Here is a 27,250-nt window from a genome sequence, read left to right on the forward strand (position 1 = left end):
TCACATGCTTCGGAGGCATCGTCGGGAAGGTGACATGGTATCCTTCCAAAAGAAAAGTGCGACCTCGTTGTGGCAGCTGCGGACACTGGCGAATGCACACGCGCGAAGGACAAACAGGCCGAACAAAAATATCGCTGCAACACGTCCCCATGTGAACGCGTGTATGCGTGCAGGCAGTTGGCTTCAGGAAAGCGAAGCGCTGCGACGCCCCGCAAGCCATCGTAGAAGTATAATTCCTCCTCACACACGAGAAAAGGACACCAAAAACTCGCCGAATAAGAGCGGCGCAGTAGTGAAAGAGAGACATATTAGCCAAGCTCACGGAGTCACTCCTTCTTGCGTCGCTTCAGCGCGGCTCGTCTCCTCCCAATCTCGTCCTCTAGACTGCGGTTGATCAGCCTCCGCCTCTCCAGCTCGCGGGCGGCGGCCTCGACGCAACGGCGAAACGCAGCCACCTCCTCTTTGATGTGCTCCGCGCTATCCATCTGCTCCTGCTTCTTTGCCTCAAGTACTGTCTTGCGAGCGAGACAGGCCTCTCTGGCCTTCTCGATCTCCCTGATGCGCTCATCTGTCGCCTGCAATGACTGCTGGTGTGCCGCGCTTTGCGCCGTCACCTCTGCAAGGGAGCCGATCAGTTTGTTGAGTGCTTCCTGCTCCTCATGTTCTGTGCGGAGCTGTTCGGCGAGAGAGCCGTCAATAATGTCGTGCTGCACAGACAGCTCAGTCGCTGCTACCCGAGCCTTTTCACAGGCGTACCGATGCGCCAGGTTCTTTTCTTGAAAGGCGGCCTCGCGGTACAGTCGCATGAGTGCGCTGTCGTAATAGTAGCGCGTTTTGGCCGGCACCGTAGCCGGTGGACTCGGCGCGGGCTCGTGTGTCGATAATGTGGCGCTTTCATCACACGTGTCGGTGAGAGTGGTGGTGCTTTTCAATTCAGGAAAAAGCTCTGCGAACTCTCCTCCTAATACGGCATCCCTGGCCGCGGCTGGCGCCATCGCCGCGGATGGAGATACCTGAGATGCGAGTTCAAGCAGCGGCTCAAACCGCAGCATGTGGGTGTAGTAGAAATCCAACACATTACTCTCGAGTCCAGACAATACCTCGATTTGCTGCCGGAGTCGACTTTGCGCGTCCAGCTTGTGAGCTTGCAACTTCTTGAAGGCCACTTCATCTTCACACGGACTGCGGCCTCGCTTGGGTTGCCCCTCCGGTTTAACGGCTCTGCGCGAGCTTTCGGACGAAGACGGGCCGCTCAAGCGACCGCAGCTAGGGCCGGCGGGGCGATGAGCTCTGAACATTGGCGGCATACACGTTAACGCATGCTGCTCGTTTGTTATTGTTTCGCTTGTAATCTACGTGTGTGACGCTTGTGCCCGCCATCGACGTCGGCGCAGGTGCGACCCCAGACACACACACACACACACATACACAGACAGAGTGAGGGAGAAGAGATGTAAGAAGCCTTTAGGAGAGACATCAGGGAGAGAAGCAGCAACCATTGCTCATGCCCGTTGAGAAAACGTTTCGGGTGCCGGGTGTAGACATCGTCATGGCACAGAAAAAGCGCAGAAGATAGCGGAGCGGGGCTTTGGGAGGGGAGGGGGGGGCGAAGAAAAGGGTATAGGGACACGCCGCCCGACCTTTCTCCTCACATGTTTTGCCTCCACATACATGAGAGGACAACAGTCGTTCAACGTCTATGAACATCACAACAGCAGCAGCGGCGGCGGCGACAGGGGGCTGATATCATGCCTCTCATCCCATCTCTATTCAACTTTTCACAATATATATATAAATAGATGTCTTCGCTTTGTCCCTGTACTTGTTTCGCGGGCGGGAGTTCGCTACTGTGAGCAATACGACGGCCTCGATCAGTCCATCATCACCATCACGCACACGCACACGCACACGCACACACACACACACACACACACACAAAGAAAAGGAGAGCGAATAATGAGAACAGCGCGCAAGACACAAGGAGAGGGAGATGGAGAGGGAGGAGCAAGCGAGGAAGGAAAGAGTGGGGGGGGAAGAGAGACCAATCAGAGAGGGAAAGACACCAAAGGCCTCCATCAAGTAGGATAGCGACCCACAACAGACGCTGGCAGCCACGCGAGTGGGCACTGGCGTTCGTCAACGTTTAACGGCCCACACAAAGAAAATGAGAAAAGAAACACAGATAAGACGAAAAGGTGGAAAAAGGGGAGGAGAGCGGGCGTGTGTGGGTGTGGGTTGGTGGGAAGCTCCTTGGAGTTAGGTGGGGCGGGGCAAAACTAGCAGAGAGAGACTCTCTCTCTGTGAGAAACACCCACATTCGCGTACGAATGACATGCCGCCACCGGCGTGGGGTCCGCCTTCCTTCTGTCTGCCACACCTTCAGGCCTCAGTCGACAGTGTGCAGAGATGTTATGCACACTCGAATGCAATGATTGGCTTCGGAAAGGGAAGCTTGCAGGCGGCGAAGCGCCCGCGTCGACGGCGCAGACATCTTTGCCGGCGAGGCGCAGTACGCCTGGTGCGACTCCGTGACATCTACGTCAGACTGCAGGAGTGCACAGAGGCTTTGCACTGTCGCCACCAACCGCGTTGCGACATCGCGAGCCAATGCCGCTGCAGCGCGCGTGCGATCCTCTTCGCTGCCCTCCGTGTTCGCGTCCGCCGCCGTCGCTGCAGGGAAGCCTTCGCGGCGGTGCATAGCGTCACTGTCAGGCCTCGGGCGGGCGAGCAGCACCGCGAGTGACGCGACGGTCGGACAGTTCCACTGGAGGGGAGTATCATCTGCCTGCAGATCCGGCGATGAGCGCGAAAAAGGGCCGTGTTGCGGTTGATTCGTGTGCGTACGCATGCCACTCATGGCAGCGCTCTTGCTGAGCGCCCACTGTCTCGACTGGGTTGGCGCCTGTGCGGCACTCGCAGTATCGGGGAAGAGCGACACAAACGTGCGGATGTGCTTGGAGTGAACAGTGCACTCTGTATGATGCGCGCTCAGCTGCGCCTCCACATCCTCCAGCGACTTGCGCTGCAGCTGCACGTACGTGGCAAGCTGTGCCCCCGATACGGGCGTGTCCTTGCCAAGCGTCCGCTGCACCGAGGAGACCAAGCTGAGAACAAAGATGCGGCGCAGAATGTGCTGCAGGATGTTGACGCGTTGCGCCTTGCCGCTTTCCTCCATAGCCGATAGCCTACACTCAACCTTCTCGAGTTCCACTTCCACTTCCTTCGCCTTTACTTCGTGGAGCGACAACGCAGTCCGCACCGCCACGGCTGGCGCCGCCGGCGAGTCCATGAGCTGCTTCTCGACGTAATCGTAGATGCGCCTGCTATCGCGCACGTGCAAGTTGCACGACATGGCGTCGCCCAGCAGGTTGTACCACCACCGCCAGCCCTCACTCTCGCCAAAGACGCTGAAGACCTCTGCAATGCGCTCGAAGGACGGGAGCTCCCCGCACAGACCTTCGCGAACGGCCGCCCCGTCGGCGTCGTCGAGCTTGGAGTCGGTGGGGGTTGCATGACGGTGCTGCAGGGTGATGGCGGGCTGCTGCGCGGTCCACTGAAGCACCTGCCCTTCCACCCACGCCGACACAACCGTCTCCAGAGCGGTGGACGCAGTGGCAGGTGCGTCTGCGTCGGTGGTGGTGCGGCAGCCCTGCTGTTCTGTAGCGACGTCACCGACACTGCTGTCGTCCCTGCTCAGAGCGACGTAGAGCACGCGTAGACAGAGGTAGCGCAGAACCTGGCGGTTGTATGACGACCTGAATTGCGGCCAGTTGATGTTTAGCTCTTCCTGCAGGATTTTATTGTCCATCAGCTCCTCGATGCGCTCTGGCGTCAGCGGCGTCACGGCCGGGGCCGCCGGGCCATAAGGACCCCGACCGCCGCACTGCTTTGACGGCGCGCACATGCCATTCAACATCCTTGTTGTAGCGGTGGTTGCGGCGCTCTGCGCCCTGGCAGTCACGTAGGGCCTTTCCAAAAATTGCAGAAGCGACGCGATAGCACCCCGTGCGAGCATGGTCGTCAGCAGCACCGGCTCCAGGTTCGCTTGCTCCCGCTTTACGGCATCAATGGTCGCGTGCAGCGGCTCATTACACGACGCGGCGGCTGCGGCAATGTCTACTTGCAGTCGCGTGTACACGGCCGCCTGATCCGCCGCGCCCTCCGGCACCTCCATTACTGCAAGGGCGACGCTGTGCACCAGCTCCGTAGTTAGTAGCAGCAGCATACTCAGTGTGTTTCTGATCCAACGACGCACCATCTGCTCGTACACAGAGAGTTGATTGCCTACGTTTTCGATGTCGCTCTGAAGCAGGCGGAGCATCTCTAGCAAGTCGCGCAGTGCGTGCGCTGTGCTAAGCGCCGTCGTCGGCGTGAGATTCGAGGAGTGCCACGCCGACATGATCGCCGGCGAGGCCTGCCACACCCCGACAGCGGGGATGAGGCTCAGGGTGGAGGTGCTCTGCTCTGAGGGGCTGTTGCGAGTGGCGCTGTCGCGCATGGTGCCAAACACGTGCACGCCTTGATCAACGGGCGACGGCGTGAAGAGATGGAGATCGTAAATGGCACGGCCCGCTGTTGCAACAGCCGAAGCGCTTGCAGGGGACGTCGGTCCAATACTTGGGCGGAGGGGCAGGTTCACAAGTGGCGTGGCGATCTCGCACGCTCTGCCCCGGGACAGCGCCGTGACCGAAGCGGCCGCAGCCATCGTGCCAGAACCGTCACTGCAAGCGAGTGCAGACGCTGGCAATGAGAAGCCACCTTCCTTGCCCTTCGCCCCGTCAGGGTGCGCGGTGTGTTCGAGCGGCGCCGGCAAGCTTGCCTCCCCAAAGGTCTGCGAAGCCGCCTGTCCCAGGTCCGCAGCGGTGGCAACGGCGACCGCAGCTTGCGTGCCCCGCCCCGTGGAAGCCAGTGCCTCGGGTGTTCTGTTGAAACTCTGCCGGGCCTTCTCTGTGCCATCCTCTCCCTCGTCACCGAAATCGATACCGTCGCTCTCATTATCGAGAGTGTTTGCGTGGCTGCCAAGCGATCCCGTTCGCTGGATGCCTGACCGTGCGGTCACCTGATCCACCAAAGACGAGTTCCCCGGCGAAGGCCGCTCGAGACGCCGCCAGTCCACGTTTCCCATGCCGACCAGGATCTCTGTGTTGCTGACAGAGACATCTTCGCTCGAGGCCGAAACAGCGAAGCTGCACAGATGCGCGTCAGATGGCCCGCCAGCGGCCGCCACATCCCCGAACGAGGAGGTGATACCGCTGCCTCTGAGTGGGTTCGTGTCGTGCCCGTAAGAAGCACCGCTGCCCACAGCGGCGAGCGGGTTGTCCACCTCGCTCTTGTGGTGCGCCAGCTCCATCATTGCATCAAGGTAGATGGAGCGACCGCGCGAGGTCGACGTCGGCAACGTGTGGGTGAAGGGGGCTGACTGCATAATGGAGTTGCCGAAGCTGAAGAGCGGCCGGTCTCCGCGGTACGGCGGCGGCATGAGCGAAACTTGCAGCGGTGCGTCGAGGATGGTGGAATGCACGACTCCAAGACTCGAAGGGGAAGCGAAGGACGAGGATGCCGCAAGGAAGCTGTTATCGTGACCCAAGTTCGAAAAGCTCAGCTGCGCCGGCGAGGCGCCGTCATTGCCATGCTGCTGGTGTGGCGGCACTAACCGAAGAGACTGTATAGAGGGTGAAATGATACGGCAGCCGCTGTTGTAGGCCGTCGGCGATCCCGATGGGCAGGGCATCGGGCTCGAGTTGGCGTTCCAGTATGAGGCTAGCGGTACTGCGGCCGAAGCCCCTCCCGCGCGTGTGGGTGATGGTGCGTGTACTGCTGGCCACCCGTATCCTGGCCATGGGGATGCGAGGAGCTGCGAGTCGAGGTGGAGCGGGGTGTAGATGCAGTTGACTGTCTTCACCGTAGACGTTGGCGGGGGTGGGGTCAGTGGCGTGGAGCCTCGCATGCGCTGCTGCGGAGCCTTGGGGTTGGCGTGGTTAAAGCTGCCTTTCACGGTATGTTCGGCGCGACCCTGCGGTTGCTGAAACGCCGCTGTGTGTCCCTTTGAGACGCCAAAGTCGGCCTGCCCTGGTCCGTATGTTGAAGCGGATGCGTTGGCCGATGAGGGCAACGAGCTCAAAACGCCGCGGCTCTGATCCTCTGCCCGCAGGCTGTGATAGTATGAGTCGTTGTTAGACGAGGGGCTCACCAGCTCCTGCCGAGGGTCGATGGGGTCGCGGATGGTATGCGCCTGTGGTGGCGTCTCTGACCCAGCTGCCGCGGCTGCGGAGGCTTCACACTTTTCGGGCTCCATTGAGGGCCGAGGGAAGAGGCGACAAGGCAAAGGACTTCGTCGACGAAGGTGCTGCGCACAATAGGAAAAAGAATGCCTGAAAAGCGCCGCAAAACAGATTGTGCTAATAGGGGTACACGCGTGACCGCACAAGGACACAACAAGAAAACAAGATGACGAGCGTGTGAAGGTAGACAAGGGCGAAAAGAGATAATAATCAGAACAACAGCAAGACGAAGAAACAGATAGCGGAAAATGTAACGTCTTGAGTTGCCCTCTCAATTCTCTTGACGTTGTGTCTTCGGATAGAAAGCCGCGCGCACACCCACAAGCACCCACAAGCAGAAGCACCCACAGCGACAATGAAGCACACAAGCAAGCAAACGGCAAGATACACCTTGCTATCGATCAGTGCTGATCATCAGCACAGTTTACAAGAGAGAGAGAACAACCGCAGGAAGAGCACGAGTGAATCAAAACCACAAAATAAAAAGGGAAAGAGAAAGGGGGACGGTGTGTGTGAGACAGAAAAGGAAGGTAAGAAACAAAAGAAAAACGTGGGCGAACCCGCAGCTTTTGCCCACCGCACGCAAAAGTGTAATAGAGAATGGGAAAACACACACACACGTACCTGCACCGAGCAACAACCACAAAGAGGAGAGGGGGATATCAGGAACACGCGAGAAAATAAGGAAAAGAGAAGTTGAGATGGTGCGTGTGTGTGTGTGCGTGTGTGCGGAGAGTGAAGTCAAACGGCACTCGACAGTCGAATACGAGAGAAATGAATCGGACTTACCGGCACCGCCACAGAAACAATGGAGCACGAAGAAGAAATAGCGGAGAGGCACACACACGCGCACAGATACACATACCTGCACACACACACACACACAATCTCAAAAGCGAAAACAACAAAGAATAGGACACCGCGGGACAGAGGCTGGACGAAACGAAAAAAAAAAAACAGAAAGCAGATTGGTCAAGAAAGGGATCTGGTCGCTCTCGTGAGTGCTAGTGAGGTTTGGGGAGGGGGTTGGTGGGAGAGGTGAGTGAAACAAACAAACACACGCCAGACGAAAGTTTCAACAAAAGCGGCTGTGCTGCACGGTCGAAGAGGCCACCGGTGACGAGAACGTTGATAAGCAATGAAGATGAGGAGGAAGGGCGGGAAAGATGGATGACAGCACACGAGCACTAAAGCGCACGCACCCAGTCCACCAGAGTCACAAAAAACGCTAGGTCAAGGGGAAACTCAGGAGCAGCTGTGCGGTAAAGACGAGGCTAAACAGAAAGGAGGGAAGTTGGCACCCGCCCACCCAACACACACCCCTAAAAAAGAGTGCAAGTAACCAAAAACGAATGGGAAAAACAAGGAGAGAGTCAGGGGTGGTGAAGGTTGAGGGAGGAAGGTCGTCGAAAAAGATGCAGAAAATCAAAAAAGAGAAAGGGATGGGTGGGTGGGAGCAGCAACAAGCGCGTCGGCTTCACTGGAGTGGCGTGCTCGGCCTACCGTCCCGCGAGAAGAGATCAGAGACCGCACCAACGGCAAGAAGAAATGAAGACGAAGGACAAGGGGTGTACACGCACCAAACAAGAGGAGCACAGACGCAAGGAGAAGAGCGCCAACAAATAGGGGGCCCGCGTACACACATAAACATATATATTTCTTCTACACGTAAATAGCTACTCTTGTGGATCTCGTTTGGCTTCGTTTCCGTATCGGCTTTGTTTCATGTGAGCGTAGTCGAGTGTCCACTGCACCGAATGCCTCTGTGTCGACAAATATACGCGTGCGTCTCTGCGTCGTCGCTCAGGAGGGTGCGCGTCAATCCTGTTGGCTTTCTGGTTTCCTTTTTTTTTGTTGTTGTTGCTGCCTCCGCTTCCCCCTTTTGTGGTCTGTATGCGGGTCCAGAGAACGAGGCGGGCCAGAGTGAAAGAGGGGAGAAGAGGGAAGAAGGGACCAAGATTGAGCCTCCACCTCGGAGAAAAAAAAGAAGAAAAGGTGCGCGTGCCGTGTTTGATGAGGGTGGCTGGGGGACAGACTCCGATCACTTCCAGAAGCGAGACAAACGCCCCAAACAAAAAAAGAAAAGCAATGAGGTAGTGACCCACACACCAAACAGGCACACCCAGACAAGACTCGCACACGACAAAGACGTTCCTTGCGAAATCAGCGCCTGCTTGAATCGAGGGGACAGACAGTTACAGACAGAGAGGGAGGGAGCACCCTGTGGGGAAGACAGAAGAGGAGCGGAACAGAAAAGAAGGGGACTCTGCTGCCACTCACGCGCGGATGGAAGGAGAGAAAGCGCGAGCAAGTGCGAGAACGAATACGGCGGCGCCTTCAACGACGATCGTCGCGCATGCGGGACGCGCTCGCACTCGAAAATGTGCCTCTACCCGCAAACAGACTCGTGTGACTCTCTCTCTATGTTCGGGTTTCTACAATGCAGTTCCTCGTCTCGCCAGTTTGCTGATGGGTGTTGAGAAAACTACCTTTCTTTTTTTTTTTGGTGGGGGGGGGTGCACCGACACACAGCACTGGCACTGTCTCGTTCCTTTTTTTCTCGGTTGGAGTAGGAGCGGCAGGGCAGGGGGTGGGAGAAAATGGGGTTGGCGGAATGAGCGTGACCCTCTGCGCCCCCCCGACCCAAAACACGCGAGCGGAGAGTTGAGGAGAGACCCCCGTAAAGTAAAGCAATAAATGTAGACGTGTATAATGGGAAGAAGTGGAGAAAAGTGAAATGTATTGTTGGGAATAGAGGGGCGCAGCGAAGAGGGAGAAAGACAGAGAGCCCGAGTGCCACTGATCCGGCGGTTTGCCGTCACGGAAGCGAGCAGAGACTATGGAAAGGGCGCTCAATCATCGACAGCGCATTAGCCGTGACGGTGGCTGTGCTCACTTCCAGTGTCAATGTTTGGGTGAGTGTGTGCTTAGTCCGTCAGATGCAGCGTTTCGTGCTATCGGGGGCTCGATCGTCGTTTGTTGCCTCTAGTGCGCTTTCCAACTGGACATCGTGCCACGGCGGATACGCACTGCACGCCACTTTTCCTTTTTGTATGCGGCATACCAAAGAAAGCGCGTGCAGTGATCTTCACCAAAGGCGATATCAAAACACACATCAGCAAGCAGGTGGAGTGAGATAGAGACGAAGGGAGGGAGGCTTCCTATCAGATCTACCACGCACGCACACACACACACACATACAAGTGCAGTTTCAAAGACCGGATAGGCTGCCTCCCCGCAAGCATCTCCCTCATACGCGCTCCTGAATCAGCAGAGTTGCTGTCCTCGTTGCTGCTGCATAAAAAGCCTGTGACGCGGTTAGCGCATGCAGGCCCGAGCCTTCCTCCTCGCTCTCTCTCCGTTTTTTTTCTTTGTGTGTCTAGAGAGCTGTGAGGATGCACACGTTGCAGGACGCCTCCGAGGCGCCTTGGCAGACGAGCGGGGCGTATGTGCGCACTTCTTCGTCACTGCACATGTCCACAAACTCGTACCAGTTGATGTGATGGGCGAACTCCTCCCAGGTAAGAAAGCCGTCGTGGACAGGATGCGGCAGCGGTGTTCGCTCGCGGCTGCGCAATCGCGCCTCCCGAAGCGCCTCGAGCTCAGCGCAGCGACTGCAGTCGACCTGCGGGAGTGCACAGCCTTCCGCGCCGCGCCGACAAGAATCAAGAGTGGCGCGCACAAAGTCAGATGCACTTTGTCGCCGCCCACTTCCCTCCGTTCTCTGAAGACTGTACCGTGGAGTCCACCGCATCTCTGCCAGCGCGTGTGCCAGCGCGCAACCGCCAAACGCCCTGATCTCTGGCGTCTGTGCAACAGCCATGAAGTCGTGCCACGCGTAGCTTCGAGCAACCTCGGCCACGGTAGCCGTGCGCTGCGAGCTGACCTGCACCACACGCTCAGGGACGCGCAGCAGCCACGATGTCGTCGCAGAGAATGCCTCTTCCATCTCTCGCATATCGTCTGAGACGCGGCCCGCAGAGGCCGAAGCTAAACTGGCCCGCCGCAGGGACGTGGCTGCGCCACGAGAGAAAGAGCGAGTTCCGCCGGTGCCATGGTCGAGCAGAAGATTTGCCGCTCGCCGGCACGGCACGCGCTGCTTTTGCCGCCGCACCGCTCCGCGGCCACCATTGTCGCCTCCACGGCGGTTGGTGTGCTCGTCACCGAAGGGGTGCAGCAGATCGGAGACAAGGCTGCGCACCGTGTCGAGCCCCATGATATTCACCAGGCTCATGTACTGCCCTTTCATCTGCTTCACGTAGGAGTCACGGTAGAGGAACGCAAGGTGCCAAATGGTGTCGCACACGTTGCGCCGCTGAACGGCGTCCCACTGCAGCCGTGAGTCCTGTGTCGAGCCGATGAGGAGGCTGGCTGCACCGGCCAACTTCCAAAGCGGGTCGTCTGCCGCGCCAGGTGAGCGATAAAGCGAGAGGGAGACGAGTAGCGGGTCAACGAGAAGTCGCTGAATTGCAACGACCCGGCTCCAGAGCGGTACACTGGACCTTCGCCGATGCCGCAAAGTCTGACCGCTGTCCTCCTGCGCTTTTGCGAAATGCTGCTTCGCGGCTATTAGCTCCCGCTCGAGGCGGACTTGCCATGGAAAGAGCAGCGCTTGACACGCTTGAGCAGCGCTAGCAGAGTCTATGCGTTTGCACGACGACGATGGCCGTAGAGCCTCCCAGCTGGACACCACCTCCTCAACGTAGCCCATCATGGCTGTGATGAAGCCGTCTTCGATGTGCAGCTCCACGGGTGTCAGCCAAGCAGCCACAACAGAGCAGTAGAGAATAGGCGTGATACGGAGCAGCTTGCGTTCAATCTGAAACCCGCTCTCCCGGTCATCGACGAGCTGCGCGACGACGCGCTGCTTCGCAGACGGCCGCTCATCGTCCACCTGGAAGCTGCGGAAGCGCAGCTGAATCTGCTGAACATCACCCTCATTCGCGTCCTCATAGGACCCTGTCGCCGACGGTCGACTCGCGCCATTTGAGACACGCGAACCCTGTACAAAGGAGAAATCCACTGGTTGGATGGCCAAGAGCAGCATGTCCTGCAGCTGCCCTTCCCGCTTGCCAGTGGTGCGGCACAAGACGTACATGCTGGCGAGGTGCAGCGCAAGCGATAGCTGCGGGAAAGGCAGCGTGCGGTAGACATCAACGGTGGGCTCCATCGTGATACTCACTGCGTAGCTGATGCCGTGCACACCGCGTACACGAACAAAAAGCAGCGATGACGCACCAGTGGCGCTGTCCCCCACATCGAGCTCGCACTGGAACGCGTCGACGGTGCTGGAGCGGCAACCGATCTGCTGAGGGTCGAAGTTGAGCACGCACGACGCTGCAGCTGCCGGTGTTGCCTCTTGCGCGCTGTTCGCTGTCCCATCGACACCGTCGGTAAGGACCCAGAGCTCTACCTCAGCCGGCAGACGCCCGGCTGCGGGCGGCGCGTCCCACGTCCACGCCTTGCGGCGCCGAGGGAACACTGTCGAGACGCGACGCCCTCCGCGCTGCCGGAAGCACACCGTGAAGGAGGTGCGGTTCTCCAGCACCAGCGGCGGCTGCACGGCTTCTTCCACCTGCACGCACATCATGCATCCCTTGTGCTCGTATGTCCTGACGTTGAACACCTTCGCCTCCTCCCGTCTGACGAACAGTTCCTCACCCACTTCAAGGATGTCCTCCGGGCGAAGCGGCGGCAGGCGGTCAACGACACCCTGCGCAGCCCGCTGCCCTGCCCTGGCAGAAGTTTGCGGCCAGTGCTCAGCCAGTGAGCCACGGGTCTGATAAACCAGGTTCACGTACTGCTCCTCCACCGTGTGGATTGCAAACGGCGGAGACCAGAGGCACTGCTCGATGTTGTGCACCTTGTCGTCGCACATCGCAAAGGAGAAAAGCGGTTCCACTCTGCCGTCGGCCATGGCTGGTGCCACGAGGGTGCTGACTACCGTCTTGGTGAAGGGTGCCGCTTGCGCTGTCGGCGCTGGGGGGTGATACCCACCGCTGCTGCTGTGCTGGGAAAACCGCAGCGCGTACGGCGACTTGTTCACCAGCACCCAGCGCGGGAAAATGGACACGACACGGGTGTCGCTATAGGCACGGACGGAGGCCTGATGGCCCATCTCGACGCGGCACGAAAGAACCCACACAGCCCCGCGCTTATGGCGGCTGGCGCAGACAATCACCTGCACTTCTGCCGCCTCGTGGACCAGCAGCGGCTGCGACGACCACTCCGACCACAGCGCCTGAGCAGCACCACCGCTTGTTCCCGCCTCGGTGGGCTCCAGGAGGCGCAAAAAAAGACCTTTGCTTCCGGCGTGGCTTTTGTCTTTGTGGCACAACTCCGCTTGTAGGCTGTGGTACAGAAACGGTCCTGTGTGCACGGCAGCAAGCTGGGTGCCGCCACCGCGCGCGTTAAATTTCCACGGCGACACCGTCGCTGTGCGCTCCGTACGCCCCGACAGCCCCGCTATCGGGACGATGCACCGCTCCGTGTCGCCGTGATGCGGCCTTGTCGTATCGGCCAGTTGCACCGGCACATCGGTCTGATTGAAGATCCAGTGACGGCAGTACAAGGTAACTTCGCGTTGTGCATACTTGATGGCAAGCACAAGGGTTTCGTTGGTGACTGGGTCTACCAGAACGAGTTTTGTGTCACGACGCGTCTTGTCAAGAGGTGCGTGGACGCACGCCGGTGGGTGCTGCGCTGTTGATATGCCGGCCGCTGGCGCGGTAGGCCACTGTGCCAGTGTGACGCCGTTGGGCTGCTGCAGCGACACACTAAGGCACACATCCTCCAGTGGGTCCATCTCGGTTGCTCCGTAGCTTCCGTCCACGCCGACAGCGACGGAGCACACGCATGTGTAGACGGCCGTATCGGGGGATGTGTCAAGCAAAGAGATTCGCCTCCCTGGCTGAGTACGACGCGTTAGCAGCGTCACCGTGAGGGGAACGCCAACAGCGTTGCGAATGGTCACCACAGCCTCTGCTGTGACGATGACGGAACGCAACGGAGAGAGGGACGGGTGGCGTAGCACATCCGCCGGCTGCCTCGCTGCCGCCTGTATACGGAGGAGGAAGTACGTCTTGCCAGGCTGTCCAGACAAAACTACGAAGTTCTTGCCGACTGCGATGCGCGCGACTCCGCTTGCGCCACTGCCGCGGCTAGCACTGCTCCTGCTGCCGTGCACGGAGCTGCACACACACAGAAGCACAGTTCCCGCCAGGCAAGGGAGACTGTCGTACGACATGCCGAGTGACACAATCGAGTCTGCGTCCAGCTGCATCTGGGTAAGTGCGGGGCTTGACGTCGACACCTCGGCAAAGTTGCCTAGAGCCAAGGCCACGCGGCGGCGCAGCACCTGCACAGGGACGCATTGAGAGGATGCCGGGGGTACGACGCCAACTGCGTCGTATGTTCCAGGTGCGTCCACGACAACTTGCAGCAGCGGCATGCTAAGCCGATTCGTGAAGGTGACAAGTGTGTGCAGAAGAACCTGCTTCTGACCCTGGCGCTCAAGTGGGACAGATACGTCGGCGAGGATGTAGCGCTGCAGTGGCCCACTGGTGCCCATAGTTACCCGTTGCACACCAACCGACGCCAGTGTTATCACGGCTCCGCATGCCTTTGACGCCGGCGCGGTAGATGGGCGTTCCTGCTGCTGCTGCTGCTGCACGATGATCTTCTGGTGCTCTAGCGGAAGCTCCTTGCCACGATATCGTGGTAGATTGAACTCCCACTCCTGCCCGACGTGCAGCACGCGCGCACGCGTGGAAGCGGCATCGTCGTCGTGGCTGTCGCTTGCTCGTCGCTGCACGCCCTGCGGATTCTCCACGTATTCCGGCAGCTGAACCACGACATCAAGCCCGATGGTCTGCACCATCTTGAATGCGTGGAAGACGGATGCACTTGCGACACCGCCGTCTGACGTGCCGCGCATGGCCAGCGCATCAACTCCAGCCGACTCGAACATGTCCCGCAGCAGCAGTAGCTGCCGCACGTTGCGCAGCATTTCTGAGGAGAAGCACAGCTTAACGCTGCTCATGCGCGTCGAGAGCCGCGCATACCCTTTCCGGTCGTATAGGTCCATGACAGAGGCGTTCTTGCGTGAGCTGAAGGACACCTTCACCTCTACTGGTTCAAGAACCGGCGCCCACTGTGACCGGGACAGCTCATAGTACTCCAGCTGAAGCACGAAGCGCAGCTCAGCGCTTGTGTGCAGAGACTCGAGTGCGCATTGAGGAGTGTGGATCTCATTGGCATAGAAGCAAAAAAGAGGGGTGTCGTTGTCTTGGCTGTCGTCGATAATGAACAAGCTCACGTATGGGATTTGCAGCAATACGGTGGCCACGGTGGTGTCGGCACCGGCGGAGGCCGCCAAAACATTCCTCGCCTCCCCACCGCTGCGGGAATGGCGTGCCCGCACAAGCGACCCTACGCTCGCCTCGCTGTCGGCTCCGACCGCGTCCCAGCCGCGGTGCAGCGAGGACAAGCCAGACCACACATCCCGACGCACCGCATCTTGCCAGCGCGATGCGGCCGCCTGCGCGTGACGCACCGCCCGTGCCACGAACACGGCGTCGCTGTACCGCACCCGCACCTCAACGCCTGTGCTGGCACTGACGTGGATCGTGTCAAGACGCACCGGCAACCCAGCGGGCCCGCCAGTGCGACGTCTCTTTTCTTCCGTCATCAGGACTTTCATGGCCCAGTCTGACACAAGGTCAGACGTGTCGACAGCGGTGCCGCCGTGCTGCGCACAATACTCACTTCGAACGCCCGCATGCGCCAGGTCAAACGCCCCCGTCAGCTCATCCTCATCGGTTGCAGCGGATCTAGAGTTCACGAGGCACAGGTTCATGTCAGTGTATAGAACGAGGGTGCGCTGAGCCCACGTGGTTGAGGCGTGGCCTGTGCTGGCGCACAACATGGACGCTGTGCCGGCGACCGAGCGCGGCTCCGGAATGCGCAGCTCGACTTGGACTTCGCCGATAAACCGCTGCCACCTTGGAGAGGCTGCTTCTTCAACGGCCTTGGTGGACTCCTCGGCTGCGGTGCGCCGCTGGTGATCCATCTGCAGAACCGCCGTGCGGACAACACCGGCAGCGTCTCTCTCCAGCGCGGACGTTGGCGGCACTACGCTGCAGGTCTCAGGATCGATCACAACATACGAGCCGTTGCCGGCGGCGACGTACGCCTCGATCGACAAGGCGGTCATGCACACGGTGGCGTTCATGATGCGCAGTGTCACGCCTTCCTCGAGAAAAATGAGCTGCCCGTGCCGCGAGGCGTTCATGTGAATCGTGTGACCATTGCCATAGAGGTACACGAGGCTGTAGAGCTTGTTGGTCACGCGCAGCGGCGTCCGCTCCGACAAAAGCAAATCCTCGCTGAGCCACAAATCCTGCTGCACCACGCGCTCTTTTGCCGACTGGTAGCCTGGCACGGTTACCTGCAGGTACGGGGTGTAGAGGAGGTCTACCCACGCCATCATCGGCACGGCCTCAACCGTCACTGTGACTTGCCCGGCCTGCAGCGCGCCTCTGTACGCCTTGGTCTGTTCCTCCTGTACGACACGTAGCGAGCAAGACTTGCGAGCTGCTCGTGTGGCGGCCCGGCACGAAGCCGCCGTGACAGCAAGGGTGGGAATCACGTTTTCGGTGCCGAGGAGGCAGCTGGCCAGCGTCACAACCAGCCGCAGCGATACCCCTCGCTCGTTGAGGTCATCGTCGGCGTCCGCTATGCCGGACCAGTTGTGCTGACCAGCGTAGTAGGCTGCATTGAGATCGCTTAGCTCAAAGTACACTGCCGTTTGATGGCCGGACCCATCATCGCCGTTGCCCGCGTGCACGCGCAGACGCAGCGAAGAAAGATGGAAGAGGAAACACCTTGCCTTGGATGGTGAGTTCGTTTGCCTGTTGCGGTGCTGTTGCGATTTCTGCGGCGCGGCTGTCGCTGTCAGATCGGGTGCGGTGGCTGCGGCTGCGGCTGCTATGGACTGCGACGCCGACGAGAAGTACTTCATAATGGCTGCCAGGAAAGATGTTTGCTGAAGCGCCACACGGAGTAGCGCTGTGTAGTGGAGCTGCGTCAGCGTCAGATGCAACGCATCCATGCCAAGGCGCCACTCCTCGATGCCGCCTGTGGCGGCAGCAGCGGAGGACTCAAAGGACTGCCCACTCTGCATCAGCTGACGCTGAACACGGATGCCAAACCGCTCCACGAGCACTGTGCCGTTCTGCATCCCTTGGATGGCAGAGATGGAGATGCTCTGAAGATGCAGTACTGTTTGAGCACCGTCAAAACACTCGCGCTCCTGGATCACTGAGTTCCAGGCCACTGATGCCGCCTCCGTGACGATCACCAGCATCTCCTGTTCGTCCACAGCTCGCAGAATCGCCGCCTCAAGGGATACAGAGGGGTATCCTGGCGTGGCGGACACAGCCACTTCCGTTTCACCTACAAGCAAAGCAATACTCCCACTCTGCAGTTGCAGTGCATAGCTACGATGTAACGCGGATGTCGCCGTCGTGATGATAGAATGAGGTGACGCAGGCGCTGCGCTGTCGCGGAGCCGCGCCGCTGCGCACAACTTCACCTGCGTGCACACGCCATCCAGCATCGCTGCCGCGTGCATCATCGAAGGTGCGAAAAGCCACAGCGGCTGTAAATCGAGGATAACCTTGCACTGCATGGGTGCATTCTCCAGCGCCACGTAGAACACGTCACTTTCCGGTGATGCCGCCTTTGTTGGCAGTGCGCTGTCGTGTTTCGCCGCCGGCAGCTCTCCGAACAGCTCATCGAGCAGGCTGGCGTCTTTCGGCTTCGGTGGCCCCATCGGCGAGCCCGACGCTACGCGTGCGTGCGGTGATGCGTGACGACGGGGCCGAGGGAACGCCGCCACGGGCGCTTGCCACTCCGTCGGTTGTTCCAGCGCGAGCGGAATGGCCGTCACGACAGAGCCGCCGCTGCTGGTGTCTTCGAGCACGCAGCGAACAAGTCGGGCAACCCGCACCATCGCATACGACGCATTCGGATTCTTGCACAGCTCGACTTGCACCCTCGATATCGCACAGCTCAGCACAAGTGCCGGCGTGCTAGGCGTGGGTGCTGCGGAGCTGGGGGAGTATGCGGGCACGGCAGAGCATGGAATACGGCACTCGAGATGTTGAAGGCGAATGCGCCCCACTTGCTTTGCCCGCCCGTCACTGGCGTTACCACCACTGGACTCGTGAGAGGGTGTCGGTGTCCTGGCTCTTGACGCTGACGGCGGTGCCTGGTCCATGTAGCGGAGGAGGCTCGCACGCAGCTGCCGGTCGTCAACGACCATTGCCCGGAGAATTACGACTGCCTCGCCGTTGACAGTGGCTGTTACCGCACCAAACGACTCCACAGAGAGGAAGACCGCTCTCTCTGGAAGGGCCGCGGTGCCAGTGGCGCTTGTCGAGTCCACCTTGGGGGTTACCAGCCAACGCCAACTACACTGCACCCTGAGAGACGCGGCTGGCGTAGCGGCGGCGCTGTGCAACGGTGCCACCTGAAGAATACATAGCCCATCGCTTTCCGGCAAGTCTGATGTCGCCGTACTCGGCGCGCCGCAGCCGAGCCACACCTGCTGCGCTGCGAAGGAGCAACTCAGCTCTCCGCTGGCAGAGCGCACCGCAGAAGCAGTAGCGTCGTTGAGCCGCAGCAGGCATTGCATAGACTGACCGCCACTGTGGCTGGAATTGGACCGCGACGTGCTGATACACAGCGTCGCCGCTCCCTTCACACTCAATGTCCACGTGCTCTCCTCCGCGACCGCCTTGAGCAGCGAGGCAGGTGAAGACGCGTCTACCGCGTCTGACTCCATCTCCTTGCCGAACGCGGTGGGCCGGAAAAAGTTGGCGTGGACGACGTCCATCACGTGCGTGAGATCGGCGCTCGAGCAACGCAGAACGCACGACTCCGTCCGTGACGGTAGGACCACCACAAAGGACTTGCGCCGCGGTCCGCCGGCTGCCCATAAACATCGCGCATCGAACACAGAATGAGCGATATTGACGTGCCAACTGGGAAAGCGCCACTGAAATGGTGCTCCCGAACTCGGCTGAGCATGAGAGATGAACATGTCAGAGGAGTGGATGTCGTATACGATGTCTACCGCTGTTGCCGCCGGTGACTGGTCGGAGGTGGAAGACGAGGCTGGAACTTGCACACGGTCGGTAAAGAGAAGGTGCGCCGCCGCGAGGAGGAGGTGGGGCGCCGGCGATGGCAGCGGCGCAGAAGTGACCGCTTGCGCCAACCAGTCTACCTGCCTCGGCGTCTGTAGCACGACCGATTTCAGGGTCACAGACTTACGCACATGCGTCCACGACACAGCCGCCGTGGCCTTTTCAGGAGCCCGCCACGATAGCGGGGGGCAGAGCAGCGCCCCCGCGCAGAACCAGCACGGCTCCCGCACCACCACCGCCGAGGCGCGCTCCACAAGACCCTCTCGAATGGATCCGAGGAGATGCATGAGCAAGGGGTACAAGAAGAGCAGTCGCACACGACGCAGCTCCAACTTGAGCTCTTGCTGATCGCGGATGCCCATAACACAGGCACCCTCGACGTCCTCACCACCGCCGTCCCTTCCGCACAACCAATCGGAGAAAGAGAGCATTGGCGGTAGCCTATGCCGCTTCCAGTCTACCGACAGTTTCGCGCTGTCGACGCGTGATTCACTGGGCGTGGAAGCGCCGTCCGGCTGCATGAGTGTGACCCAGTTCGCCTTGCCCGGCACAGCCCCGGTAGCTGAGGGGCAGCACCACTGCAGTTGTGGGCTCTCGGCGGTCATCCGCACGTGATCGCATGCTTCTGTCGTGCACCACTCCAGGACCGGGCCAAGCGCTTTGAATCGAAGCACAGGAATGTCCCTAGACACCATAGGCTCGTCCGCAGCGCCTTCGAGGTCCACGTTTACCTGTAGCGCAGGCGCGGTCACGTCGACATGAGTACACAGTGCGTTGCCACCGCACTCGCTGGCTCCACCCCACCCCACCTCGACATTCGTGGTGATTCTCGAGCTCACGTCCGCGCCTTCGCCTACTTCTTCCTTCCGCGTGTCCTCGTCACTACCAAGCGACCGCCACCACGGATAGCCGGCAATGACTTCTGCGCCAAACAGCCGGTTCGTGAGCAGCCCTATCGTGTCCCAGAACGCCTCACCGCACTCCAACAGAGTTGGGCCGGCCCGCAGACACATCCGCGCGGATGGTCCGACGCGCATGGTGCACCGCCTCGAAGATGGCAGCGGCGACGGGCGCCTGTAGTGCACAAAACGCATGAAAAACGCGATGGAGTCTCCTGCGGTCCGGCTGCCGCTGATGTCGTTCGTGGAAGAGCTCGATGGCACGCTCACATCGAAAAGTTTCACATCACTGTCGTGCGCCGCATTACCACCGAAGCGGGCGCACAACGCCACGCTAGTTGCAACGCTGAGTTCGTAGCTCTGCTTATCACGGTAGCAGTCGTGGCGCAGGAGAAACGGCGTGAAAGATAAGACTGCGTCGCGGCGAGGGGATCGACAGGCATCGGCGGAGTCGCTGTTCGTCTCCAAAGCATGCAAGCACACAGCAGGCTCGCTTCCTTCGCACGTCATGCGCAGCGAGGGAAAAGATACCGTCACCCCGTAGAGGGGCTGCTTGCGTAGCTCTGGTGCTGACACGGCGGTGCTGTAGCGGGCCTGCACGGAGGGGCGAAGCAGCAACGGTGGCTTAGCTTCAGACACACAGCAGCGGCGCAGCGCCGTCGCGAAGGCGCGTGCCTCGGCATCGCTGGCGCACTGGAAGGCGACGTAGCGACAGGGAACCGCCTGCGTGTGCGCAAGGACGCGACTCAGAGCCTTTCGAACCTGCTCCTGTGAGGGCGCGTTGTTGTCCCCCTCTACCGCGTTCCCTTTCTCCAGCCACGCGTTGACAGCCCGCTTCAGCCAGAACGCGTTTTCGAGGAGCGCCGGCGGCACCTTCAGTTTGTCAAGCAGCAACCGCTTTGCATCCCGGTAGCCGCTTGCCAGCGCTTCCTCGTGATTCCTGCCGCCCTGTGAGACGTAAAGGTGCACACAAGGCCCTGCGGTGACACTAGCAGCGGCCGTGCCCCCAGAATCGTTCTCGCCGTCGAGGAGGACGTGCGTGCAGCCGTCCTGCAGCGTGTAATACTGCGCCGGGAACGTTGACCGTTGCGCGTGGTAGACAACACACACGCCAAGACGCACGCTGACTCGCTGAGGAAGAGAGACAGCGGCCGCCAACGTGGCGTGCTGCCGTGCTGCAGAGAACGGATGCAGCTGCTTGTAGCGCGACTCCAGTTCGTCTGCTGCGTGCGGCGGAGCGTCGTCATCGACGTCGCCGGCAGCGCCTTGACCCGCATGCGCAGCGGGCCAGAACCTCTTTCCTGTCGTGTGCGGAAGCACGCGCACGCGACACATGTAAACGGCTTTGCTCTCTGGACTTTGCGCCGCACCCATTTGTCGGGCACCACGCTCCTGAATATTAAGCTCGACCGATGCTGCCAAGTCTGCCAGCATGGTACAGGCGGTCGTGAGCACCGAGAGGCTGGTGCGCGACCATGTCAGACTGACGGCATCGCTGGAGGACATGCGAAGGCTCCACTGAGGCAGATTGGGGTGGCATCGCCCCAAAAGACTCCGCTCTACCACCGCGGCGATGGCCGTGTCAGGCAGCAGCACGCCCCTCTCAATGGAGAGCGGCCCGTCAGCAGAAGGGTCGTTTCGTGGGAAGAACACAGAGAGACGCGCGGCGGCCATCCGAACGTGAAAGCAGTCGATCCAATCCGTGTCAAGTGAGCCGAGCGCTGCAGCGGCGGTGGCCTTCGTCGTCGCGGAGGTGCTTGCGTTAGAATGATCCTCGCTTACCTCCCTGCGCAAGCGCCCCTGCAGCTGTAGGCGGTGCACTGCATCATTGCGCAGACACAATTGCGTCAAGGCGAGCTCGCAGCCCTGGACCTGTGGTACCTCGGAGAGGGAGATGTGCACGGCATCCACTGCCACCGACCAGTCAACGGAACGCTGTTGCTCCACCCTGCGCCGCAGAACAACGAGCCGCGCGTCCTCATCTGTCGCACAGCGCTGCTCGGCGTACGTCATGCGCGGTGACACAGGCATTGCCAACGCTGTGAAGTCGCCATCAACGTTGGCATCTATCGGGGGTGATGTATAGACTTGTGCGTCGCCCAAACTGTCACTAGCGGCCGAGTGCGACAGCGCTGTTTCGGGCCACATTACCGTAAACAAAAAGTCGCTCAAGTGACGCAGCGGCACAACATCAATGACCACATGCACGAGCGCCAGCCCAACGCGCACGCAATGGAGCGCCGATGCCCGAGACGTCAGCTGCTGAGCAGATCGCGCTGTCCACTCCACCTTCACAGCGGCGTGGCGGTGGCACTCGTCCGGCACGATAGACCAGCAGGACTCGAGGGGAGAGAAGGTGCGCAACCGTGATTGGTGCACCGATGCTTCTCGCTCGGCCATATTCGCAGCTGATGTGCGCGGGCTGCCAGCGCCGCTAGTGCTTCGAAGAGGACACGACAAATCGCTCTGTGAGCCATCCTGCTGCACGCCTGTACGACATATGGCGAGAATCACCTCCTCTGTCGGCGCATGCGTGAACTGCCGGGTCTCCGGCGCGGCGAGAGAGGCGGCTGTGATGGAGAAGCGCTCCATGGCTCCCCAGTAGTACGCAGCCCCCAGAGCCGACCCACTAGCAGCGCTGACTCCTCCCCACTCGACACCTGCCTGGAGGGTGTGCAGTGCCACTTGGGCAAGCGTTTCGGGTGCTGTGGTGGAGGCCGCGACTTTACCTCTAATGAGGGATGGTGTGCTTGGCGCACTCAATGCTCTGCTCTGCAGTTCCACCCTGAGCTCCTTGGCGTGGAGGAAGACGACACAGCTGGGGACGCTGCGATGACGGATCGGTTTTTTTGATAGGTCCGCGGTTGCTGGATCGGGAGTCGACGCAGTCAGCGATGTGTCGGATCGGGAAAGGGCCTTTGCCTCCTCAGGGGACATGCCGAGCTCTTGTGCAATGACTGCTCGCTGCGCATCTGTCCATTGCTCAGCCGTCATGAGTTGCACGAGTTCCCGCAGCTCGGCACGGGCCTCCTCACTCAGGCCGTCGTCGGCGGCACCGCTGGCGCGAACGCTTGCCGAAGCTGTCGGCTGCGACCCCGAGCGCCAAAACGAGAACCACCCGCCTTTCACCACTGTGGCGAGCAGCTGAGCGGGCGGCGCGCTGGGGCGAACAGGGCTTGGGGTGTCTGTCTCACCTGCGCTGGCCGCTGCCCTCTTCTCACGAAGCAACTTTTCATACTCGACGCGCTCCACGCTGACTCGCCTCATGGCGAGTCGCTTCCCGAGCTTTAGCACGTCGATCGACAGCTCGTCCTCTAGCGCGACCAGCTCCACGTGCTCGTCCACCGTCAGGGGCTCCAGCCATCCCGTTGCCCTGAGCGAAATTCGTTGTTGCCGCAGGTACAGTCGCATGTATCGATCACGCTTCTGCTTCATCGAGGTGTAGGCGAGCCACGAAAAAGGCGTTAACTTGCCAGCGGACGCCAGTGCCGCGGTCCTGTTATTTTGAACCTGCTGTCGTACCGCGTCCAGAGTGTATCGCCACCACGCACGCGGGTTAGCTCTCAGACGCTCCCCGATAGGACGTAGCCGACGAAGCGCCTGCCGTTGTCGCACGTGCACCAAGTACTGCACGAGGCCATAGCACGTTGTGCACCTCTCGCTTGTGATGGTGCACGAGCACGCGTCATCCATGCGCACGGCGGCCATGTACTGCGGGGTCGAGACGTCCGTGTAGACGGGCTGGTAGGCAAGCTCCACTGCCACATCGAACGGCTTCAGTAAAGAGAGTTCTCTTTCGTTGCTCGTGCTGGTGCGCAGCGAGGCTGCGAGGCCGCGAAAGGAGATGAGCTGCCGCGCCACACGCTCCCCTGGGGCGACGAAGGCCGGCTCAAAGCGCTCGTTGCACCCGCGCGTTTTGATCTCTTTGATTTGAAAGGAGAGCGACGCCTGCTGGGCGGATAGCGGCACCGAAGCGTCTATGTGCGCGCTTGGCGAGGGTGGAGAGCGCATCGAGTGCGGCGGATGCCCCTGCGGTGGCTTCAGCGTTGATGCTTCACCGACGACCCCGCCTGAAACCACGTCATCGCCACCTGGGGCTGCACAGGCGACGCAGGATGTGTAGTGCACCCACACCTCTTCCACCTCAACGCGAATGTTGTTCAGAATGCTGGCCTTCAGGCGGGCGGTAAAGTTGCTGTCGCTGCTATCAGCCGCGTCGGCTGTCGGCGGCGGCACCGAGGTTGGCGCCGGTGCAGAGTTGCTTGCCTGCGACAGGTCTTCGCGGAAAGCCATCAGAAGCGCCTCATCCGTCGCGGCCAACTCTCGAATCTTGCGTGCGCGGGCCTCTCTGACGTCTTGGTCGATGCTATAGCCAGCGGTTTCTTTGTCCGCGAGAATAAGCTGAGCCTTTCGAATCTGCACCACCACCGATTCTGATCGCAGGCGCGTCCAAGGAATGACAATGGTCAGCTCCTCGATGGTGCCCATGAGCACACACACAGGCACGTCCAGGAAGCGCAGTGCGTCTTGCCGCACCTTCAAATTCCGCATATGCACGAGGCCATTCCACACCGACACCTTGACGTGTTCGCGATCGATGTTTTCAAAGTATTCCCCCAGGTGGGAGGTGAGAAGATCGGCGACGAGCTTGTTAAACATGACGCACAGGCCGCTGATCAGATTAGAGTTGTGTATGTGTAGGGGGTAGAAGATGTGAGAGGGTTAAAGAACCCCCGAAGGGCAGATGGCATGAAGCAGCGCAACTCGTGAAGGACTGGAAGGCGCAAAGAGACAGAGCGAGAGAGTACAGAGAGGCGACTGGCCCACATCAGATCTTTACTGTGCACTGCGACCGGTCGCCGACTTACTCACTGGTCCAGCAGGAGAGAGAAACGACACCCCCAGAGAAGAGGCAAACAGGGCGCGATGAACGTAAGCACGGGTATCCCAGAAAGCCCGACAATAAGGTGAAAGGGTGGTGGCGGTGGTGTTGGTGTCGGGGAGGGGGGCTTGGCAAGTGGTATGCAATGGCGGCCACCTGTTTCCCAAACACGTGCATCGTGGGGGGGGGGATGAACAGAGCAAAGAAGGACATACAAGCAAGGAAAAAAAGGTCGTGCCTTGTGCAGCCTCGCGGGGTGCGCTGATGTGCGTCTGCGATTACGTTTGCATGAAAGGCCAGGCCCGAGGGCAGGACAAAAAAAAGAGAGCGAGAGACATGCAAAGCAAAGCAAGCGGCGCAGAGGCGCACCATCTCTTCTTGAAGAACGACGCCAATGACCTCGCCACGACAGAAGCAAATAGAAACCAATACTGTGTGTAGTGCGACACAAGGAGAGATGCGCAGGGGCCGGCTGGGAGGGGGCCATCGCAAGGGATGGGAGGTTCCCTGAAATCAGGCGTGCAGGAAAGCATCACCAGAGAGGATAGCGGAGAGTGCGGATTGGAGAATGATGTCCGCAAATGGATCTCAGTGGGAGAGGAGAGACTACTCACTGGCTCGACAGGGGGAGGGAGGGGGAAGCGAGCAAGAAAGGAGAGCCACACCTCGTCTACTTGCTGAGGTGGACGATTTCGCTGCGCTTGCCCAATCCTTGTGTCTCTGTATGGGTTCTTCCTGCCGGTCTTAGCGGCGTTGCACAACGCGCCAACAGTCGCCACACACCTTTCCGCTGCCATCAGATCCGAAAGGGAAAAGCGGATGTGTCTCGTTTCCTCTTGCTGCGCATTGCTATCCTTTTGCCATGCCCGTGATCTGATGGTAAAGGGGAAGGTATGCGCTTCACCAAACAATCAAATACCTTCCCCTTGCCCGTTCCGTCTCACACAACAGCAGGTGAGCCACATGTCGAAGAGGAACAACATGCAAATCACGGAGGCATACACTGGAGAAAGCGATCTTGATAGTTGCGTATCCCCGGTCGACACCTCTTGTCACTTGATGATGGTGTGCCTGCGTGGTAGTCTGTCGTGAAATGCCTGCGCCCAAGTATCTGTGCTCCTTTTGAGAGCCCACCAGCACCGACAAACAAAGAGCCTGCCATCAGACCTGCACACAGATACACTCGCACCGAAATTTCTATCTGCCGTTATGCGTGCTTGGTGAGTGTCTGCAAGTATGGGATGATTTGCTGTGGAGAAGGGGGAGAGGGAGGGAGAGGGGAACGGGCATTCCGCAGCATAGCATACAGAAGATGCACTTCGTGTTGCATAGGTGAGGGAGCGACCATAAAGAGACATCGAGTATAGTTTGCACACAATAGGAAGGGGCAAAAACGAAAAAGAAAGTGATACACACGTGACAAAAAACTTTATATATATGCATGTATGTATATGTGTATGCGTACACATGAATGCGTGCATGCCCCCTTACACAACAAGGGAATAAGGACGACAACATCATAGGCGGGACGATCCTTCTCATCCCATCCTTAGAAAGCATGGCTACATTCTTATAAAACAACACAGAAGAGGGGGGGGTGCGAGGGCGAGATCGCACAACAGCACATGCAAGAACGAAGCAAGCAGAAGCAAGCAAAAAAAAAAAAACGACATACACAGAGGCGATCGTGCCCAACACGGTAAGGTATTCGGGCTGAGCCCTGACGCGTGTTCATGAGGAATTCGCCGCAAACGAAGTGACGTAAGGGCGCGAAAAAAAAAATGAGCGCTTGATCCGAGACTCAGTACGGCGAATGCTCTATGACCTGCGTTGAACTTCTCTTCCGTGCTCCCCCCTGCTCTGCTCTGTCCGACTCCTCGGTCTTTGGTGCATCACGCACGGTAAGCTCGCTGCCACCACAATTTCATGCACCCCTCGCAGAAGACGTCTAGAAAAACTTTAACAAAATACAGCAGCAGAAGGTGGGCCCAACGTGAGCAGAAGTAGCAGAGAAGGCGGGGGAGGGGGGTGATCAACGCAAGGATAGCAGCAGAGGGACCACCTGAACAGGGAAGAGAAAGAAGACACAGCGAGTGAACGAAAACCTTCAACTCCTCCGCATCATCGTCATTGACGCAGAGCGTTGCGCTAAGGAAGGCTGTGCTACATAACCGTATTTGCCGACCGCCTACTAGGCGGCTACCTTTCGAGTACTCAGAGAGCCCTCGGCGAGCCGGCAGAAGAAAATCTGTGTGTCACACCACAATTTGAGTGCCGTGTCTCTGGACAACGAGTTCACGAACAGATTGTCATCATCGACAACAGATACGAGGGATGCGACTGGCTGCGGCTCCACATCAAACACATCGAGAGCAGCAGCACGAATAGTGCCTTTTTTGAGAGCCTCGATGATGTCAGCTTCGCACACCGACATGCCACGGCCAATGTTGATGAAGACGGCGCTCGGCTTCATCTTTGCAAAGAACGCCTTGTCGAAGAAGCGCCTCGTGTGCTCCGTGCCAGGCAGCACAGAAACGACAAAGTCGGCCTCACGGATCGACTCGTCCAGCGCGTCATTGCCGCGCACCATCACACCAAACTTGTCCGTCTTCTTGTCGCCGCTGCGACGGATGCCGGTCACCTGCATGCCCAGCGCCACCGCCTTCGCGCCGCAGGCTTCGCCGATGTTGCCGTAGCCGATGATCACGAGCTTCTGCCGCCGGAGTTCAATGCTGCTGAAGGGGTCCCACTTCTTCTCATTCTTCGAGGCAGCCAAGCGCCATGGGAGGCGATTGAAGTACAGCATGCTGAATACGACGTACTCTGCAAGAACGTTGGAGCAGCAGCCCTGTGCGTTGCAGAACAGGATGCCGGAGAGCTCCTGCTTCAGCTCCGAGAGCTTGTACGCGTCGACGCCGGCATATAGGCTGTAGATGAGCTTCACGCGACGCTCCTCCTTGTCATAGTCGTCGCAAAAAT

General features: G+C 59.6%; 4 protein-coding genes across 4 annotated transcripts; all 4 read right to left on the reverse strand.

Moving 5' to 3' along the window:
• Positions 1-326: 326 nt before the first annotated feature.
• On the reverse strand, positions 327-1,298 carry LINJ_34_1480 (conserved hypothetical protein; the record flags this gene model as incomplete). The annotated part of the gene is made up of 1 exon (XM_001468482.1): positions 327-1,298. One exon carries the CDS (start codon positions 1,296-1,298, stop codon positions 327-329), a length of 972 nt encoding a protein of 323 aa, XP_001468519.1.
• A 1,088-nt stretch (positions 1,299-2,386) lies between these two features.
• Positions 2,387-6,295, reverse strand: LINJ_34_1490 (hypothetical protein, unknown function; the record flags this gene model as incomplete). Its single annotated transcript, XM_001468483.2, has 1 exon — positions 2,387-6,295. One exon carries the CDS (start codon positions 6,293-6,295, stop codon positions 2,387-2,389), a length of 3,909 nt encoding a protein of 1,302 aa, XP_001468520.2.
• Positions 6,296-9,660: 3,365 nt separating this feature from the next.
• On the reverse strand, positions 9,661-24,048 carry LINJ_34_1500 (conserved hypothetical protein; the record flags this gene model as incomplete). Its single annotated transcript, XM_001468484.2, has 1 exon — positions 9,661-24,048. One exon carries the CDS (start codon positions 24,046-24,048, stop codon positions 9,661-9,663), a length of 14,388 nt encoding a protein of 4,795 aa, XP_001468521.2.
• A 2,414-nt stretch (positions 24,049-26,462) lies between these two features.
• Positions 26,463-27,077, reverse strand: LINJ_34_1510 (d-isomer specific 2-hydroxyacid dehydrogenase-protein; the record flags this gene model as incomplete). Its single annotated transcript, XM_001468485.2, has 1 exon — positions 26,463-27,077. One exon carries the CDS (start codon positions 27,075-27,077, stop codon positions 26,463-26,465), a length of 615 nt encoding a protein of 204 aa, XP_001468522.2.
• Positions 27,078-27,250: the final 173 nt, after the last annotated feature.

This window comes from Leishmania infantum, chromosome 34, assembly GCF_000002875.2.
Source record: "Leishmania infantum JPCM5 genome chromosome 34".
Lineage (NCBI taxonomy): Eukaryota > Euglenozoa > Kinetoplastea > Trypanosomatida > Trypanosomatidae > Leishmania > Leishmania infantum.